Below are 21,401 nucleotides of genomic sequence, written 5' to 3'. Positions count from 1 at the left end.
TTAGAACAGGGCACAGCAACCTCTGATGGGGCCTGAGCAACCGTGGGCCCCAAGGAACTGTGTGCAGAGGCGACCAGAAAGCAGACACGGTGACCTCGGGACTCATGACTACCAGAAGGAAATGAGAAACATCATTTAGTGAAGCATCCCTGTGTTTCCCGAGCCAACAGAAGTGCCTTCCTGCTATCGATGTACTTGAGTCCCTTCCCGTTCTCACCAAGACCCCTTGTCTTTGTCTCCCAATTCTGTCTTTTTCCCTCTCTGGGCTTCTTCTGCCTGAATCAGCGATCGCCGAATAGCTATTCTCAATGATCTCAAATAAACGCTTGTTTTTCTCTGGCTTTGAAAGTCCTTTTTATTTTAGGTTAGGATTCCATTTAGACCCAAACAATCCCCAAAGCTGAGCCCCGCCCCTCCCTGAGAGCACCCTGGAGGGCCCTCCCCAGCCACCTGGGAGGCTAGCAATTTAATCAAAAAACTCACTTCCTGCTTTACCCTCCCACCCCCACCGTTCGCCTCCGCCTGGAGGGTGACAGAGACGCATGTCTTCCTTGCTTAGGGCCCTACTGCAGGGTGGGGCCGGGAGGCCACAGGGCCCGCCTGGCTCCCTCCCGCTCGCAGCTCTGCAGCGGCAAGACCATTTCCATGGCCGCCGCACCCATCTGTTTGGCTCAGTGCCCTGCGCTGCGGAGGCTGCTGGCTGGGCTGCAAGCAAATCACACAGAAGAGCCTGAGCTGCGCTTGAACCTACCGTGAGACAAGCTGCAGTGACAGCCAGCGCTGCCCAGGCCAGCTTCCGTGGCAGGACGCCTTCCTGTGGAGCTGGCCCACCCCTGTCTGCTCATGGCAGCCGCGGGTGCCATACTATTGCCCTCTGGCTTCAGCCTGTCAGCACCTCCCCGTGTGAGGGGGCCCCACCGAGATGGTAGGTGTGAGGGTGTTGTGTGGCTTCCGTCCCCAGAGACCATGTCTGGTGACACAGCGATCTGCCAGTCACCTCAATGACCTCATCAGTGGACCACAGTTTTGGACCCCAACCAATTTCTATGTAGCCCTGCTTAGGTGTCTGCACTCTCCTTAGGGAGATGGGAAATCCATGGTCTCCTCCCCCATGTGAAGGGCATCTCCATTAGCTTGGGTGCTAATTTAACACATGCATAACAGTTAAGTTTCAAGACCACACCAAGTGTTAAGGAAGGCACAGGAGACATGGCACAGAAAACGCCACTGTATTAGTCTCCTATGGCTGCTGTAACAAATTTCCACAACCCAGTAAATGACAACAGCGCAAATTTCCAGTTACAGTTCTGGAGGTCGGAAGTTCACAGTGAGCTCTAGGGAGTAAAACTGAGCTCCTTCTGGAGGCTCTGAGGAAGATGTGTTCCCCAGCCTTTTCCAGTTTCTAGAGGCCACCTGCATCCTTGGCCCACAGCCCCTTCCTCCATATTGAAAGGGCATCACTCCAACCTACCTCCATAGTCAAATCTTTTTGTGACACTGTCCTTCTGCCTGCCTCTCCTAAGGCCTCCGTGATTACACTGGGCTCACCCAGAACCAGTAGGGCCTCCGATATCAAGATCCTTAACTTCATCACATCTGCAAAGTCCTTTTTGTCGTTTAAGGTAACATAGCCACGGGTCCCAGGGGTTAGAATGGGGACACCTTTAGGGGCCATTATTCTATCTCCCACCAACCACTGTTGGAATTCAGAGGCAAGAAGGCCCCTTCAGGACTTGAATAAATGAGGGAGGCATCATGGGGGGTCCCTGAATGTTGTAGAACCCTAACAGAGCCTTTGTGCATGAGAAATGATGTAAGTTACAAGACACATCCAAATTCAATGCCTCATACTGGGTGACGTGAGTGTCAAAGACTGCGGGCTCTCAGGACAGACCCAGATGAGAAATCCCACCTCGTCCCTCCCTAGCTTCAAGACCCTGATGGTTCTTCATCCTCTCTGAGCCTTGGGGTGGGAGAGGGGACGGTTGGAGCAGAAGTTGCAGTATGTTCACCACAGCCTCCTGGGCGCACAGGTGGACACATTTCCAGGTCCCCATGAAACTAGGTGTGGCCCCAGACCTGTGAGAGAGAAACATTGTTTGGTTGTGCCACAACTGGGGACTGAACCTGGAACCCAGGCGTGTACCCCAACCAGGAATCAAACCGGTGACCTTTCACTTTGCGGGATGACGCCCAGCCCCCTTGGTAAGGGCTAGGAGGTGTGTGACTGAGGGCTGTGTGGTTTCACCTGTGTCTGGGTGTTTTGTGCAGGAACCCATCTTCCAAGTCAAAGACTTGGCCTGCGTTTGGACAAGACGCTCTAATTGAAGCTCCTCGCTTCACTTCTCAGCTGGGCCAGGAAAAGGCTCTTTAGCCGCGGGGCTAGAAGAAAGACCGAAGCTCAGGAAGCTTAACCAGAGAAGCACTTCTCCAACCTTTGTGATGGCATCTTCTTAAACATCCAAGTGACAGAAATCATGAGAATGGTTAGCTTTAGGAGTTCAGAATCTCCGTATTCATATCATCTTTGCACGGCAAGGAGCAGGGTGGTCCCACCTTTGACATTTCTCTGGTTGCTTTACCCATTATTATCCCTGCTCTGTGGACCACTTACTCCCAGGGAGGTCACACACAGCATAGCAGCATGTCATTCTTATTCAATTAAGTATCTGTTCACGAAAGAACAGCTACTTCCAGAAGGGCAAGGTGGCACTGCATGGAGTCCATGGTCACAGCCATGAGGAAATGGAGTCAGCGTTAAAGCAGCAACTGAGAGGAAGTAGGGACAGGCAGTGGGAGCAAATCTGAGCCATGTAGTGAGCCAGCTGGGCAGGGAATGGAGTTCAATGTGTCACTCACTGATCACATGATAATAAATGACATCAGGAGAAACAGGAGCCCTGTTTCTGCAAAGGTTGATGTTATGGTCTTAAGGTCTGTGTCCCCCAGAAGCTCATATGATGAAGCCCTAACCCCCAATGTGATGGTATTAGGAGGTGTGGACTTTGGGAAGTGATTAGGGTCAGACGAGGTCATGAGGGTGGGGCCCGGCCCCATGATGGGACTAGTGTCCTTACAAGGAAAAAAGATACCAGAGCTCTCTCTCTCCACCACGTGAGGACACAGCAAGAGGGAGGCCGTCTGCCAACCAGGAAGAGAGGCCTCATGGGGAACCGAATTTGCTGATGCCTTGAGCTTGGACTACCAGCCTGCAGAACTGTGAGAAATAAATGTTTATTGTTTAAACCACTTGGTCTGCAGTATTTCCTCACAGCTGCCTGGACTGAGTAAGACAGTGGACACTGAAGACAAGGCACCCACCCCACCTCAATGATCAACGCCTAGAACTGGAATAAAGTGAAATCTCCTAAATATGCCACTAAATCCTAAATAAGCTCTAACCCTAAACTCTTTCTCCCCAACCTTCCCTTATAATTATACTAATGTATCTCGGTTAATCTTCAGGGTATATAAATTTTTTTCTTTCAAAGATACAATAAAAGGACTACAAGACTTGAGAATAGATGAGCCTCTGAAGTTAAAATCAGTCAACCCAAAACAGGTGATCCATGAAAGCGACCCCTTTGTGAGGTGGTCTGTACTGTCACTTGAGACTGAAACAATCCCTATGTCTCCCTCAAAACACAGGGATAGACTGTAAAAAAGACAGGAACCCAAAAAGAAGCTAAACATAGGGGAAAAGAAGAGACAAAATTATTGCTATTTGCAGATGATAGGACTATCTACCTGGGAATCCTAAAGAACCCACCAAAACCTCATCAGATAATACGTAGTTTGGTATGGTGAGTAGTTACAGAGTTAAAAGTACAGTTATCAGTAGTTTTTCTAGATAACAACAAAACCAACTAGAGAATGCTTTGGGGAAAGACAATTCAGAAGGAGAATAAAACCATGAAATACTGAGCAACTGGACAAAGAGACCTACATGAAGAAAATTATACAACTTTACTGGAAGTCATAAACTGCTATAAAGACATCAATCCTTCCCCTGCTGTGCCCCAATTTATTTATAACTTTAGTGTAATTCCACCTGCCCGTGGCATTCTACTCTTCTTTGGGTGTCTTAGATATACTGTTCTTGGATGTCCGTGAGACCTGAGTAATTCTCTCTTTTTGGCTCGTGTGAGTGGGTTTCTGCTCATTGCAACCAAATGACTAACTCAGCCCAGGCTACCCTCTGTCTCTCGTGGACCCATAGATCTTGGAGCTCACATCCTTTCATCCATCCTCCTGTATCTCTCTCTAAATGACCTTTAGAAGCTTCCTGAAAAAAAAAAGTTTGCTTTGCTTTTTAAAAAAAGAGCTTGTTTGCCATGTTGACCCGCCACAATACCAGCTTCGGCCCCAATTCAACAAGTTCTTGCCGTTAATTGGCTCATTTCCCACGACTGTTCATTCGGATTCACAGGAGGAGAATTCTGATTGGCTGAAGTCACCCTTTGGGTCAGGTTTCCACCATTGACCCAACTGGCCGTAGCCAAGAGAAGCGGAGTCCCCGGGAGCTCTGGGCTGGGTTGAGTCAGGAAAAGGGAGCTGGTGGTAAAGGCAACGATTGACCGCATCTCATAGGTCTCCCGTGACTCACGGCTCCCACTTATTAGACACCTGCACTGAGCCAGGCACTCGGGCACTTCAGCTCATCTTAACTCCTAACATTTTCCATCCACCTTGCCAAGTAGATTCCACCATCACCTTGATGGTTAGAAAACCACCTCTGCAGTCCCTTGGTTGACAGACCCATAAGTCAAAGGTGAATCCAATTGTAAATTTCAAGTGTTGGGGTCCTCCCTGCCCAAGTTGAGGTTTCAGAGCCACTTCCCCCAAGCTGGGAGGTGCTCATAAATCGTGCCTCTGGGCCTGCAAGTCTGAGTATCTCCTTCTCCTGGATCTGGTCCAGATACTTCTCTCCCAACCAGCCACACACCCATATGCACTTGGGGACTCCCATCGTCTTTCCAATCGATCGCGGAGGGCGGTGGCCCCTCAGAAGACTCGGGTGCTTCTGCGAGCCCGGCTGAGCCTGCCTCCCCTCGGAACTGCTGCAGCGTGAATCTCTCCATTTTCGTATCTGTTTGTCGGGGCCCCTGCCCCACCAGCCTGCCAGTACCTTGGGGACAGATGGCCATGGCACCGGCTACATATGCATAGCAGAGTTCAGTAAACACATGGGAAACAAAATTAAATTAGCGATTCTCCAACTTGTTCGGGCGCGCCCTCCTTCCTTCTAGGATGAATGAACGCTGCAGCCCAGGGCAACAGAAGAGCCCCTCCAAAGCCAGAAGCCTGAGCCACTCCTCCTTCTCAAGCTCTACGAGGCCGTAGACTCAACATACCCAGTGCTCAGGCAGAAGAGGCACAGTTAAAATCCTCCCCATGCTGCTAGCTGGACTTGCACACTCTCCTGAATCCAGCTGAGAAGCAATAAATTAAATTCATCCCTGTGGTTCAAAGGAAGTCCGATGTACCCCTGGCCTACGATTGGGACGAGAGAGGTGTACCAAAACCACTGAGGGGCCTCTCCGACAGTCACGGCCCTCCCCCAACTCTCCTTCTGCACCAGTGAGCCAGGACTGCCGAGGGAGTGCTTTCTGGCCCTTGAGAATTTGGGGGAACCACAGCCCAGGATCTCCTGCTTTGCATGGACAGTCCCCCTAGAGGGAGCAACCTCACTGCAAAATCAGATCTGCTTCCAGATGGGTCAGAGCGGGAGGAGACTGAGCCGTCGGGGCCAGACACACCCGGTGAGGGAGGCCCTGCTTCCTCTCTGTGAAACGGAGGATGAGGGAACAATGGGGGCGCTGGAAACACAGGGTGTGGAGGGAACTCGTCTGAATTATGTAAGCACTTGTTTTGTTTCCAGCTTCCTTTCCATCGGTACTTTCGGGAATTCTGAAGAAGGCTACATTACCACCCTCCTAATTTATGTGGCATTTGCACCGTCCCCATCTCAGAAAACTTTCTATGGAGCGTCCCCTCAGCCTGCAGTCCTCTTCTCAGTGGGGACCGCAGGCCATCGGGTGCCCAGGAAGCCCTGGCTGGTCCCTACCGCTGAAGCAATTCCTAGTGCCAGAGTGATTCTATTGAGTGTTTCTCTAAGCAAACACCCCTCAGAGGAACCCAGAGCCCTGCCCCCAACCACCCCTGTCCCTAACAGAGAACTATTCAGTAGGAGAAATCCCCTTACACCAGATAATAAACACGTTTTCAGATGGATTTTTTTGAGACACTTAATCCTCCCAAGCATGCCCGTCTTTCTCCGTTCATGCCATCAGCGTGGCAAACAGTGTTCCGCCAGGAGTACCCTCACCTCCACCCCAGTCATCACCTTCAAGCTGCCCGTGGCTTCTACCATACTTCACGCCTGCACCCAGACACACGTGTGTGAGTGTGTGTGCATACACACACACAGAGCCCTGCCCTCCTCTTTCCACCGTTTTTCACACTCCACCTGGATCCTCGGTTGAGAGGCTGGCAAAGGGAACAAATCAGATGCCCCACAGGTATATATTGGGTTGCTGCGGAGCTTCTCGGGGTGCTGAGGATGAGACGCAACTTCCACACAAGTCCGCAGGTGGCAGAGCTCAAACAGCAGCCAGACGCGGGGGCTGGGGGGTCCTGCCACCTAGGGCCCCACAGCAGGCACGCACCCAGCCCCCTGGCTCTTGACTGCATCCTCCCTACACAATGGCCCTCTCCTGGCTGCCTGCGGAGCCCTTTGAGGTGAAGTGCGCAAAGCAACTTACCTGTGAGGTTTGCAGGGGAAGAGGTGGGGTTGGGGAGAAGCCAGACAGCATCTCCAAATTGCAGGTGGTGGCAAATAACCCTAACAGGGAGCAAGTCGGTGTGAGGAGCTTGGGCAGGTGGGGGAGACGGAAGAACCACCTCCCCCTGGGGCCCCACAGGTGCAGAGCCTGCAAGGAAGTGGCAGAGGGGCCCTGATTGGTGCGACACCCGGTCTGAAGTCCTGAAAGGTGCCTGCTGAGCTAACCTGAGTGACACCTGACAATTGCAGATGCATCGGCCTCCCCTTTCCATTCTCGTGGATGAGTCACGACCCCCCAATGAAACTTGTAACCTTTGGCACCCCGGGCTACAGTACTCTAGTCCGCCCCCCCATAAGAAAAAAAATGCATTGCAATCGCCAGTGGGCAGTTAGGGCTCCCCAAAGGACACCAGCAGGCAGAGAATGGGTCTCTGGGTCTCAATAGAATAGCCCCGTCTCTCAGCTCTAACCTGAAAGGAAGGAGAAAACAGACACCTGGTCTGCAGTCCTTTAACAGTAGATTAAGATGAAAGGAGAGACAGAGGCTGACACCGGGATCACGCATCTTCACTCCATTTTATTACAACGCCGAGGAAACCGAGGAAAGTATTCGCAGGAGGAATGATATTGCAGGTGGACACAGACATAAAGCCCCTCGCAGCTGCATCGTCTACGCCTTCCTAAGGGGGGGGGGGTGAGCGTCAGGGTCTCTATGCATGCATGGTGGGACTGCCGTGCGTGCGTGCTGTGTGCAGGTGATTTCTCTCTAGGGTGTTTTCTTTAATTGCTCGACAGAGGAATGGTTGAAATCGGGGTCTTCTGGCAGACTAGGAAGAGGCTCCCCTGCTAGGACTGGGACCCAGCCTTTTTCTTCTGGAATTTTCTGAACTGAGACTGAATGGCCACCGCCGCCCGTTCTGTCTCTGGCGCATCCATGTCGATGTCAAACTCTTCTTGAACCTTCTTCTGCCCATCTGTAGCGAGAAAAACACAGACATAAGGCCACCACTGAGCTGAAAGCAGGCAGGAAGGCAGAGAGCGTTCCCCGAGGAGCCCAGCCCCCACTGCACCACGTGGTACTCACCACCCCCAGCACAAGACCAAGTCTGCGAACTCAAGAGCAGACCCCCATCCAAATTAGCTGTCTTCCGGCCGCCTGAACTCTACACCCACACTAGACGATGAAGCCCAACGTTCCTGGTTTCCTATTTCTCGTGTTCATATTTTACATACGGTGTTAAATGTATCATCTGTGCTGTCACTGTCCCCCCGTATTTCCTGTAGATACAGCTTAAACAGTGCTACCGAGAGTAACCCAGTGGTAGCTGGTAACTTAGCAGCTCTGAGTTAAAATCATTGCAACTCTGTGCAAACTTCCACGGCCTGTAAGGTTTGCTTATTGAATGAAGGCTTCTGTGTGTACCGCTGTCAAGAATGAAGGTCATCATCTGACCTTCACCATGAGGCTGAACTTCCACAGGTTTTAACATTTGGTTCCAGCAGGTAGGCTTAGCAGTTTGTTTGCCGAGGCAGAGAGACATGACCACTTCACAGCGCGTGGACGGTGGAAGACACAACAGAAGCCAACTCAAAGGGAACGCATGAGCTGCTGCGCCTCTGTGCCGGGCACCTTACCGGACCCTGGCCAACTTCTTGCCAATACTAAACACAAAGAGATCAATTAAATGTTCTCGTCAGAGATGGGAAGAATCTTTAAAACTCCTCAGTCCAGTGAAAGCTAATCATTAGTCACCCAAGGCAGCCTTGGTTGTTTTTTTAAAATATAGATCCAGGAACCCACCCCAGACTCAGGGCCCCCTCTGTGCACAGCCACAGTGGGAAGGGCTCCCCAGAGCAAGACCAAGGTCAATAATCTTGTCACTGAGCGGGGAGACCAGACAGCCCACTTTTCTAAAAGGCTCTCAGGTGGTTCTAAGGTGCAGTCTGGGTTGAGATCCAGCGACTTTGTCTACAGAGGAAGCAACAAACAAGGGTCTGGAGTTAGCTCAGGGCGGAGCTGGGGACAGGACCCACCCCTTGGTACCCGGGCCAAGAGCCTCGCTGCCACCTGGGCTGGCACCTGGGGCCTGGCAGTGGGGGGAGCACATCCATGTTGAGGACGGGAGAATCGGGGACACTGAGGCAGGAGAGAAAGCCCCGGCAGGAAAGGAGGGACAGGGCGCTACTCCTGACTTTGTCACCATGCAGCCTGAGAGCACCATGGAACCTCCATGTGGTCCATTTGTTCACTGCCTGTCTCGGTGACGGAATGATCATGCCTAGGCCGCACACAGGGCGCAGGGCACTGGATGACTGTTCTCTCCTGCTTGCTCTGTTCTCTGTCCCTGTTGCTGTCTCAGGCGTAGATAGAGGATAGATAGATGATAGATAAATACATAGATAACAGATGATAGGAATTCTTATCTATTTTATACATTGATACATACATATATAGACATACATATGCCCTGATTACAGACGCGTCCGGTTGCGTGAGGCAGCCTCGGAAGCCCACAGAGCAGCCTCCCCTCCGTTTTCCCGGAGACTGAGCATGTCCAGCCTGGAGCTCTGCAATCACACCTCCATCAGGGAGGAGAGGACGAGGCTTTGCAAGCCCTGCCGACTGATCGCTGCGAGACCTACATCAGCAGAATTGTTTTCCTCTACCCCAGATTTGCTGCCGATGCCCATAAAAGCGGAGATTGTGAGTGCATCGGTGTCCAGGGACTATTTGGGGGCCGTTATTTTAACCCGTGCGCACCCAGGTGATGTGTGGGATTGTCTCCTGCTTCAGGAATCGTTCACCCTCTGCTCTGCACCTCAGGGGCCCTTTCTTGCAGGCATCTCCGAAGGGGCAGGACCACTGGGAGGGGGAGGAGTTTCCTGAGGCTCAAGTCAATGCTTTGAAACGCTCCATGAGCAAGACCGCAGGAGCTGAGACCAAAGAGCAAGAATCCAGCAAACCGGACACGTGAACAAGCCCTTCGGTGCCAGTAACGTCTGCGTAAGCAGCACCTTCGCGCTAGGGACTGTCATTTTCACGAGGTGATTTAGCGTCCCCAATCCTTTTCTCTCTAAGCAACCTTTGTGTCTGCTGGATCCTGATCACAAAGGGGACCAATTCACTCTGATTCAAAAAGAAATGGGAGATTTCTCTTTTAGATTTAAAATGTTGCTGCAGCCTCAAGTTTTCTGAAGGGCCTGATTCATCTTTTTCCTTTTATAAGAACAAAAAAACAATATTTTTTCTTGACAAATGATAAGTGAAAATGTAGAAAATTATGTATATTTAGGGATTATGTAGTGAGACAGTAAGGACAGGCCATAAAAATAAATTTCACAATTGTATCTTAAACTAATATCTTCAGCCAAAAGTGATTTATAGATTCCTGTCTCATTTGAAAAAAATATTACAGTGTTTAAAAAACAAGCCACTAATAGTTCAAGAATCATTACTTTCTGTTGACTTGGAAGCTGAGCTTTTCCTGGGGAAGGTCTGCATTGTCCGTCGTCCCTCGGAGCCGGCCACGGACGTGGAAGGCAGAGGAGGGGGACCCAGACTGCGGTGTAGAAGGGACGACTGATTAGATTCGGTGGCCCAGAGTCCTGGGGGCTGGAAAAGCACAGCTCTGAGCACCCAGACTCTGCAGGAGTGAAGGGATGACAGAGGATGTGGTCTGGAGGGACCACAGCCAGGGCCTCAGGCCCTGCGCAAATTCGAGTCCTCGAGCTGCCTGCCAAGGCTCCCCTTCTGTGACGGATGTGATGGCAACAGTGGAGGGGTTCAGGGTGGCCCTTTGAGAGCCCCCCGCCCCCACTGTCACCCCAGGACAGAGGCGAGGTGCCCACTGACAGCACCAGCGGCCCTTTCTGCTGCCAAAACCCGGAGAGAAGACGTAAACCATGTCTGCTGGGAACAGGGAGCGTGCTGGGATGGGGTGCTCCCTACGGGGTGCACTCCTCCCCTCACCCCACATCATGGGCAGTCGCTACCTTACACTACGTCTCCCGCTCCTCTCCAGTCTGTGGTCCTTCCCCCCGCCACGGTGCGAGCTCCAGGAGCGGGAGACATCACCTGCCTTGTTCCGGCAGCTCACACAGGGCCCAGCGCACACCAGGTGTTCAGTGAGTAATGGTTCATGGCAAGTGAGTGGCTGAATTAACGCAATAGGCAGCTGTCCAGTGCCCGCCTCTATCTTACGGCTAAACCCAGCCAGTCACCCGCTGTGGTGACCACCGCGGCTCCCTCTGGAAAGGCTCCTCAGCCCCACTGCCAGCACCACGTCTCTAAAGGTGGGGGCTAGGGAGTGTCATGGCAGAGCCTCCTTGGGGACTGCAAAGCAGCCGAGGGGGACGTGGCAGTCACCTGGTCTTCCAGCCTCGGGGCTGCTCAGTGGTGAGGCTCACAGATGCCGGGGTCCTTATGCAAGGGGAGGGGCGGGCTTTACCAGCACAGCCAGCCACGCGGCCCTCAAACACAGAGAGGGTCCTGGCGTCAGGCCCCCATGTCAGGCCCTCGGGAGGGCAGGGCCATTTGTTGGATTGTGACGGGGTGGTCTGCGCTCAGGAGCTGGAGCGTAGAGACCGTACCGAAAGGCTGTTCGGGAAGACGCGTGCAGCCCAGGACTCACAGGTGCTGCGACTATAAACCTGGGACAGCGCACGAGGGGGGGTCCCAGCCTCCGTGGCTGGCAGGCACGGAGTGCTCCCAGGGCCTCCGCACAGCTTCCCTGTGGGAGGAACAGTAGGTCCCAGTGAGCAGTCACTTCCAGGTGGATATGCAGCCCCAGTCCTCGTTCTCCTCCTCGTGGCTTCATCACGGGGTCTGCGTGGGTTCCACCTGACATTTTTATTTATGATTCTGCTGCCTGGAGTGGGCAAACCGCATAGGCACCATGCTCCCAACAGCGACTTTTTGTCAGTCGGAGCAGACAAGCAGCAGTGGACCGGAATGCTCAGTAAACTGCCTGGTGTCCCACGGTCGTTCCTGCCTGGGGCTCTGGAATTTCATCGCTTCTGCGTGTCCTTCCTTAAAGAAATTCTGGAGCTGATGAGGATAACAGTTAAGAGGTTCTTCATACCAATCAGCAGATTTAATGTGAACAGACGGTGATGGCCAACTCCCCTGGAGAGGGAGGAGCCCCGACTTCCTGACCGCATGGCTCAGGGATGACAAGCCCCCCACAACTGTGATGTCCTGTGTGCCTGGAGTGGGGGCCCAGGACCTGCCATGGGCCTTTCAGAGTTCACCTCAACTCTGCCGGTCCCTTCCCTGAAACACCTGTTTTCCATGATTGGGGGTCATCTAAGGAACTGAGAGTGAAAATCTATCAGGCAGCTCAGCTGACATTATCCACCCACCCGCTGCCCATCCCTCCGTGGGTCCATCTATCTCCGCTCCCCCCCTTTCTCTCAGAACAAAGAGTATGGCTGCCAAACAGGTCCAGGCAATTAGACTTCTCTCCCTGGGCAGAAACTTCATCCAACAACCAACACCCAGCCCAGGGCTCTGCCAGTGAGCCTGGCAGAGTGAAGAAATGATGTCCCCGAGGCTCAGGACATCTGACGGTTCTGCCATGACCTCCCCTCCAGGAAGGAAGCTGGTTCTATTCAGATTTACTGTAAATATTTCATATGCTCTTTTCCTGAAATAGCATGTTGTTTTCCTTGAAAAAACTGAGCCAGGAAAGGGCCCTGCTGTTTTGTATTTTATTATGTCCCAGAAGCAAGGTTCAGGGTAGCCCTTCCTAAGGATGCCATTGTAATAACAACCACCCTCTACTGAACATTAAATCCATCCTCCCTCAGAGACTTCATAGATTTTCTTTTACACATCATTTCACGGCAAATGTAAAATAAAGGATCATCAGTATAAAGGGAAGGAACTACTACCAGCTGAAGACAATTCCAAATTTACTTCACGAGCCTCTGACATTGTCAGGAAAACCCATCGACCAGGAACGGGTTGCCACACTTAAATCCCATTTGCGTGCACCTCTTCTGATAAACGCGGAGTCCCGCGCTGGAGCAGCGGTTATCACATCAGTCCTGTACCTGTCGGCCTGTTCTTATGGAGCAGCTAGCTGTGTTCAAGGGCGAAGTAATGCAGACTGGGGGCTTACTCAACAGCCACTTATCCTCTCACAGTCAGGAGGCTGGAAGCCCAAGGTCAACACACAAGCAGGGTTGCTTTCTCCTGAGGCCTCTCTCCTTGGCTTGCAGATAGCCGTCTCCTTGCTTTGACCTCTCCTGGTCTGGTGTCTTTTCATCTTCTTACAAGGACATCAGTCCGATTGGATTAGGACTCACCCTAATGACCTCATTTTAGCAGAATCACTTCTTCAAAGGCCCTGTCTCCAAATGCAGCCACATTCTGAGGGACCGTGGGTCAGGGCTTCTGCCTGTGAATTTTGGGGGGGAAACATAACAGCACCTAACCTAACATTGGGGATCCATAGATTTTTAAGTGACTTGTATTCTTTGCTTTGTCTGGCTTCTGCAATCATTTATAAGACCTGCAGGGAATGTCCATTGTCCCCGTTTTAGAAAGTTACATAGATGACAACGTGTGTCACCCTAGATGCCCTGGTGAATGCTGGTCAATGGCTGATTCAGGATTCAGGTCTCGTTCGAAATCTTGTTATTTTCAACAATTTAGACATAGGCCAAGATGACAGCCTTCCATGCGGACCAGTTAATGTTGCTCAGGGTGAAAAAGAAATCTCTTAAGTGATCCAAGTCTAAACACATGACATGGTCAACTAGTTTGCAAAATCTGCTTGTTCAGCCCTGGCTGCTGTGGCTCAGTGGATTGAGCATCGGCCTGCAAGCCAAGTGTCACTGGTTCGATTCCCAATCACGGCACATGACTAGGTTGCACGTCAGGTCCCCAGTTAGGGGCGCAAGTGAGAAGCAACCACACAGTGATATTTCTCTCCCTCTCTCCTTTCCCCCTCTCTCTAAAAATAAATAAACAAATAAATAAATTATTTAAAAGAAACAATCTAAATTAACTTCAAAGATAATATATACAAAATGCTAGACAAATTTAAAAAAATAAAAATCTGCTTGTTCACCAAGCATTCCCAGAGAACTGACACCCCATGCCATCAGTTGGTCAATGGCCTGGAATGCCTGCTAAGGGCTCATTGTCATGCGAGAGCCCAGGAGTGAGCAGCGAGCAAACCCAAGCCCCTACTCTCCTGGGGGAAAAGGAAAATGAAAAGGTACATGTGTCAATGAGCAGTGACAGCATTTCAAAAATTCCAAAAAGAAAGTGAGTAACGACCAGCAGAGCGTGTACTGAGGTGGTCAGGTAAGGCCTCGGGGAAGGAGACACGTGAGAAGAGGAGACCTGTCCCCAAAGCCAGCCCACGGCCCACCAGCCCAGGAGGGAGGGGCACCCGGAGCCCATCATCGCCGAGAAACACTTTTTGAAAAATTAGTCTTCACTTTTTGAAAAATTAGTCTTGATTTATGCCTTCACAATCTAAGTGGCAGACTCTAAGTAATTAGCATAAATTCTTTAGAAATTAACAGACAGGCAGTCATCCAAGGCAAAACAGAGATATTCATGGATCCTGAACAGCCCAAGATACAATAAAAAAAAAAATGTGAAACTCACATCATTCCAAAATATATCATACTAACCTCCATGCTGATCAAAGGAGTTTATGAGGATGTACAGTCATTGCCTAGAGCCATAAATCATGAACACGGGGGCCTGTACACATGCGCACACACCCCCACTCACACACACGCACGCGTGCACACACACAGGGGTTAAAGGTTTCGTTTATGTATTGATAACTCTCCACATTTTAAGATCTATGTTATGGAAACCAGTGACCTCCTGAGGTCTAACCCTTAGATCGGAAACTCACGCCTAAGCAGTAAACTGGGATATAATCGGCCCGAGTAGGTGCCCGCCTGATTATGAGGCGCAGCACAGAGCACACCGTACGAGGGCCTCAGTTTTCGCACGCCCTCGAAAAATAACAGTCACTTCCCTTGAGTAGGCCCTGCAAACGGGGTATTAGGATGCCCAGGGTCTCAGAATGTCCTGCCTTCTTTCAAAGCGTAATGTTCACTTGGAAGGAAGGAATGGCTGTCGGTGGCATTGCTCTCGATCCATGTAAGGTAACCGACGCAGGGCTTACCACCCAGCCTCTCAGCAGGTGTCCACCCTCGCCACAGCAGGGCCACCTACGGCCCAGGAGAGCCGCTGTGACTTCCTTCAGAAAGGCCCAAACCCAAGCCCTTGAGGCAGGGAAAGCAACGAGACAAGTAAGAAATCAAGTAAGGGTTGGAATGTTTATCCCTTAAGCCTCACATTGGATCAAAATATACTCAGAGAACAAGGCCTCTGTTGGAGAAAAGGTCAAACCCTCCCAAGAGAAAAAAATCATAAAAATAAATTTATAGGCCTGGTATCTAACGATGCTGGCAGAGAGCATCTATTTTATGAAATGCCAGTAAAAAAACAAAGACAACCCGTTCTTTTCAGAACCAGCGGTTGAAGCCTGAAGAGGACACGGGATCCCTGCCAGTTGTTCCTGGGTTCGAGGAGTCCCTCCCCGGCAGGGCACAGGGTGGGAGCCCAGCGCGCGGCCTGGGGCTCCCGCTCAAGCGACATCTCGCCCCTGCCTGCTGGCTCCGGATTTATCAGACGGGGTTGCTGGCGCGGAGAATTGCAATTTTCCAGGTCTTTGCTAAGCAGCAGAGATTAATGAGCAGGGTCAGGCATTAGCAGCAGCCGGCAAGGGGGCTTTCTGCATCGAAAGTGTTCTCGCATCAAATAAAAATGCAATTCCCGTTTCTGCTAACTTTCCATTTACCAGGTTCACACCATCTTTGGGACTCACAGCATTTTCCGGCACAGAGAAATTCTTTCCTGCCCTAAAAGGGAGGCACGCTGACCCCGACCATCCTCTCTGTTCACGCCGGGCTCTGGCCCGTGCAAAGCCTGGTTAGACTGACTGCAGGCCACAGCTTCCTCCCAGCTCCTCATTATTCCGTTTCTCTTGTCCTTACCTACATGCACCGCGCTTTTATAAAATGACTCCCCAGCTGTGGTATTTAGATCATCTAATGAATCCGTGGAAAAGACTGAGCACTGATAAGATCAGACTTTTCCCCAAATTCATTAAGAGAACAAAAACAAAAACAAAAAAAGACAATGGCCATATGGATGGTTTTCCATCCCGGGTATTAGACTTCCAGCGTATAATCCAGCATGGCTGCTTGAGCACCGGCCCAGAATTCTTCTATCAGGTAAACAAAACCGGTTCTTAGCGGCAGTCGTCAGCTCAAGCCGCTGTAACAATGTACCCCAGGCTGGGCGGCTCAAACAACAGAAATGTACTTCCCTACAGTTCCAGAGCCTGGAAGCCCGAGGTAAACAGGGTCAGTTCTTTCTGACAGGCCTCCGTCCCTGACTCTTAGATGGCTGTCACTCCCTCTGTCCTCACATGGCCATCTCTCTGCATGTGTCTGTACCCTAATCTCCGCTTCTAATGAGAACCCAGTTACATTAAACTGAACCCACCTTTTAATGACCTTATTTTAACTTTATCAGAGCTTTAGAGACCCTACCCACAAATAGTCAGACTCTGAAATACTGGATGGTTAGGGCTTCAACACATAACTTTTAGGGGGGACACAATTCAGCGCATAACACTAGTCACAAGGCAGATGAGGTATGACAGAAACAGGTTCCCTAAGGAAGGTTCAAATTCACATTTCAATGCTCGAGTGCGGTCAGATTTGCCTTTCTGAGGTTCACGTCCTTCCCCTGTGTCTGCAATAGGGATGATCATGCATCTGGGTTTGTTTCTCTCTCAAGGCGCTCAGAGGGGCATGCAGAGGAAGTGCACTGGCCCATGTTGGCATGTGCAGAGGGCAATTCCGATGGCAGGGTTCCTCCTGAGATGGTGGCCTGCAGGCTGGCTCGCCCCCTACTCTCTCCTTCCAGCTCCCCCTCCAGCGCCGAGGCTGAGAGGCTGGAGGAAGTTTATCCCCAGATGTCCTGGGAATAGACTTCAGCCGCCAAGGCATAGGGCCGAGCAGAAGCACCAAGGCAAGATCAAAAAAGGCAGGAGTGAGCCCCAGGGATGGCGGCCAAGTACAGGAAGATCCCACAAGTTCAAAGGCAGAGGCCCCGGGCTTCTCTGCAGCAGCCCCAGGGGTATGTGCTGTCTTGTGCCTGATGTCACGTGCCAGTCAGTGACGGCAGCAGTGATTTCTCCTAGAATGACATGAGGGGGTTGTGGAGTGTTTCCCATGCATGCCATCCATGGCTGTGCACGGTCCAGGCTGGATTCTCCACCTTCTAGAAATTCTGTGAGGTGCTGAAAACCAGGAAACCCCTTTCTACGAAACCGAGCCAGAGCGGATTCTGATGTGGGAACTACCTTCTCCTCCAGGCACATCTCCTTTCCATGGGGGCTGACGGCGGATGGGATGCTACAACATGTAAGGAAAGGCATGACCCCATGTCTTTAGGGATCAGATGGCAAGCTATACTTACTGGAAAATAACTTGAATGAAAGTCAGTAAATGAGACCCGTCTCAGGGTGAGAATAACATCCCAAATGGTTCCCTCCTCTTCTGAGCACATGGGAAGAATGGAAATTCCTTCTCAAAAATCAGCAGCTAACTTCCCTAGCAGCAAACCGCTCAAAAAAGCCACTGTTTGCCCTTCACAACTCTGACCAAATAAATAACATGAAGCTGAATCGGGGAGGAACACAGAAGAACCATCTAACACTGCAGACCAGCCTTCCAGGCCAGCCAGCCAGGTATGTAAGTGCTCAAGAAACTCCATAGGCAGAAATGTGCTGTGGTCGCGTCTGCTCATCGCCTCCACTTACCTCCTGTTCTGTTTTAGTGACAAAGCCCTTGCTTCGGGCCTGAGCACATGGTTCCCAAGAACAAGGTTCCCAGCCTTCCTGTTGTTGGTTGTGACCACACGACTAGGTTCAATGCAATGTGGGTAGAAAGAAATAAATCTCCTTAAAAGGAAGCTAACAGACACCCTTTGCCCCTTTTTCTTGTTTCTATCTGATTTCTACTGGCTGGAATGCAGGTGTGATGGCTGGTGCCCAAGCAGCCATATCAGACCATAAGTTGGAAGTCTTACACCGAGGATGGAAAATTATTATTATAGAGGCTTCATGTTCCTTGAAACTATGCTGACATCCCTCAGATACCTACTTCCAGATTCCTTTTACGTGAAAGAGAAATAAACATTGCTTTTTACGTTGTTATTTTAGGATTTTTGCTCCTTGTAGATGAACATCACCTACGTACATATATGTTATAAGTGTATAACTCACTTGAAAACATTGCATTTCAAGCTTAAGGCTGTCTGCCTCCAATGCCCCGGCTCAGTGGGAAACTCCCTGCCCAGCAGAGGTTCCAGGATCACGGCTGAGAGAACAAATTTATCCAGGACACTGTATTTTGTCTGGAGGGAAGAGAGGCAGCTAATCTCTCTAGAGGAGAAGAGCGTTAAGTGCTTTCTCCTGGTCCCTTTTATTGAGGAGGGGATTTGGGAGATAACAAGGTCAAGACTTATGAATCATCATACGCTTCAGATGCTTGGGTTACAGCTGACAGTTACTGATTACAGATATCAATATAGAGAACACAGTGACCATTCTGTGTCAGGGTCTGTTAGACATCCTGGGGCCACACTGACATCAGGTGCAAGGCTTCATGCATTTTTAGCTACACCCTGTTTATAGTTAACTGAGAGATAAGAAAAGCCGAGCAAGCTCTCAAGCATAACATACATTCTTCAAATCCAGTTCCCATGGAAACCCCCTGAGTGGCCTTCGAGTCATGTCTGCCTCTACCTTCCCGGTTTTCCGGTTGAGCCTGACAAGGCCCTGAGGAGCCTGGCTCACAGCTTTGGGCTACAGTTCTCAAAACCACAGAGGACAGTCCCCTACACAAGCTGATAAGAGAAATTGAACTCTATGTCACTGTGCATAGGTTCATAGTATGGCTTCCTTTTCCTCCCTGAACTATGTAAAAAATAATAAATGGAGCTGCTTTAAAATGGAGCTCAAGCTGCCTCTCTGAGGGACTGCCCTGCCCGTCTTAAGTCTCAAGCCTTTGGAATGTGAGAACAGGACAAAAGAACCTTTGACTGGGCCTCAGGCAACACTAAGCCCTGGAGAACTGTTTGCAAAGACAACAAGAAAGCAGATATGATGACTAGGGGACCACTGGATGGGAAATTGAAGACACTGTTTAGAATTAGCGTCACTATGGTATGTTATCTGCACCGGCAGAAAGGCCTTCCTTCTATGGATATAATTGTTCCTCGGCTGTTCTCATCGATACCCCTGGCCTTTGTGTGGCAACCAGAACCCCGTTTGGGCTTCTGCCTGAGCCACTGCCTCCCCATCAGCTATTCTTTGATCTCAATTAATGCTGTGGTCCCTCACTTTGAAAGGCCTTGTATTTTAGGTTCACAGCTACATGCTTTGTCTTCTGATATATACATCTGTCCAATTTTTGATGTGGATGGCCATCTCTTTATAGCATTTTGTTTTTAAAAATCTCAGGTTTCTTTTTATTTTACAGAAATCTTTCCTGCATGTTTGGTGACTTTGGCCAACCGTCACGCTCAGGCTTCCCTAATTGGCATGACCCTTTCTCTCCTTGTAAGGCATTGGCTTCTCCCTCCACCCTGCCCCTTCTGGCTTGTGAAAGTAGAAAACCTTCCAAGCACTTGAAAATCTAGATACAAAGGTGAGCAAGGGGCGGCCCCTAGGCAGGCATTACCCTGAGCAGGTGAGCCTACCCTTCACTCTGCACTGGTCCCCTTTCCTCTTCCCTTTAAAGCTTTGGAATAACTTGAGTTTTTGTCTTTCTTTTGTATTCCCTGGTGTTACCATTTCAGGGCATAGAAACTTCCCAGGCTCACTTTTGCCTCAGCTTCCAAACTTTGAAATACCAGTTTTAAAGAATTAAATGCTGCGTATTTCACCACCATCAAGAATTTTATAAAATTCCTCAGTTTTTAATAGAAAGGAAGGTCCAATTATAGGACATCTTCAAGTTGTCTCAAAGGGGCATTAGTTCGCCTAATTGATATAAAAACCTGATTCAAGCCCATTTGCGTTTCCAGCTCACCTGGCCCATCACTTGGACACTTTGACTTTCAAGGGGAGAGGAAGGAGCTGAGGCTCGTGGCCGGCATTCCGGGACGCCATGCAGGAGAAAGAGAAAAGCCTGTGAGATTCAGAGCCGGGCAAGACCTGGGCTCTCGGGCAATGACTGGTCCAGCTTTGTGACTGATGAGGCCTGCAGAAAGCGGCGTGGACTGAAAAGTCCTCACCTGCTCACAGGACAAGGAGAGGGGTCGATGCTGTATTCAGACTTGGGACCGTGGGCTCTCCTCTACTTTGCTGCCTGCGCCCTGCCCCGCTGAAGACGCCTGTCTCCTGCGGTGCACCAGCATCAGGCTGAAGCCTTGGCAGGTGGCTCTGCGTTCTTCCTGGATGCCCCCACCCCCAACAGCCAAACAGAGGGGCAGTGCCGTCTCACAGGTGCGTTCCCACCTGGCTCCTTGGCCTTGCATCTTCCATCCAGGCCAATAAGTGTCTCCCTTTGCAGATTTTTAGGGACGACAAGCTTTCTTAGATGCACAAGATGACCAGGAAGGCGCGTTCCTTGTGTACAGAACATGAGTTTGAGTGCAAAACTCTGAGTGACACCTTGAAAGGGCCACAGTCACATCCATGCCAGCTCCAGCAGCAGCCAGGCTGATTCACGCTCATTCCTGCTCAAAACCTCAAACTCCAGGCTGCCACCAACCTGGGGTCCCCATCCTGTCATGTGTCCTGTGCTTCACTTCATTCTCTGCACTTTTCATGTGCCACAAGAAAAAGGTGCAGAAATAGATGAAACTACAGACATCTGCCTTCCATATTAAAATTCAATTCAAACATTCTGAACGTGGCCAAGGGTATATGTCAGAATGTCCTAAGGACAGGGATGGATTCCGCACAGAGGTTGGAGCCTCTGTTTGTAAATGTGTATTTTTGTATAAATGAAGATGGTTGCCTCATCCCACAGCCTCAGTGTACACATAGATTTCTGTATGTTTAAGGCAAACACATCTCTTCTATTTGTTTTGTTGTCTTTTTTACAGATGCTATTTTAAGAGCTCATGGCCAAGTACTTACTGATTTGTTGGAAATAGCTTTTTACGGGTGAGTCATTTTAAGCTTTGGGCTTTGTTATTATACTTACCAGGAGGACAGGGTTACATATTTGTAAAGAAAGAATCAAATCAAAAGGATTGAAGTTATGCAGTTCTGAACTTGGTAGCTGAGCCGCATGGAGTAACCCAGATTCTCAAGCCTACCTAACAGTAGTCTGGTTTTAGTTTACGCATTATTCAGTAATACTGTTCTGATAACTGATTCTAAGGAGAAATGGGGTAAGAAGTGCTTTCTGAGGAGGTAGGAAAGTCGTGAAGCTCCAGAAGAATTCAGGTGTGGGCTGTGTTTGGTCCACGAGCCATCGCCACCATCACACCTGGGTCTCTTACGTGACATTGTGTCAGGTGAGCCAGGCGCCTGCCCTTGGGACAGCCCCT

At 50.4% G+C, this 21,401-nt stretch overlaps 1 protein-coding gene across 1 annotated transcript in view; it reads right to left on the bottom strand.

Annotated features, from left to right (window-relative positions):
• Window positions 1-7,341: 7,341 nt before the first annotated feature.
• PCP4 (Purkinje cell protein 4) overlaps window positions 7,342-21,401 on the bottom strand; it is a 60,909-nt gene continuing 46,849 nt past the window's right edge. Inside the window, exon 3 of the mRNA XM_090277478.1 lies at window positions 7,342-7,758. Coding sequence (XP_090133604.1) covers window positions 7,631-7,758 — 128 coding nt within the window. The 3' untranslated portion in view covers window positions 7,342-7,630. The remainder of the gene's footprint in view (window positions 7,759-21,401) is intronic.

The sequence above is a fragment of the Furipterus horrens genome, unplaced genomic scaffold, assembly GCF_987537825.1.
Source record: "Furipterus horrens unplaced genomic scaffold, mFurHor1.1.pri manual_scaffold_1, whole genome shotgun sequence".
In the NCBI taxonomy this organism is placed as follows: domain Eukaryota; kingdom Metazoa; phylum Chordata; class Mammalia; order Chiroptera; family Furipteridae; genus Furipterus; species Furipterus horrens.
The sequence above is the reverse complement of the archived record's forward strand: the minus strand, read 5'-3'. Positions and strand labels throughout refer to the sequence as shown.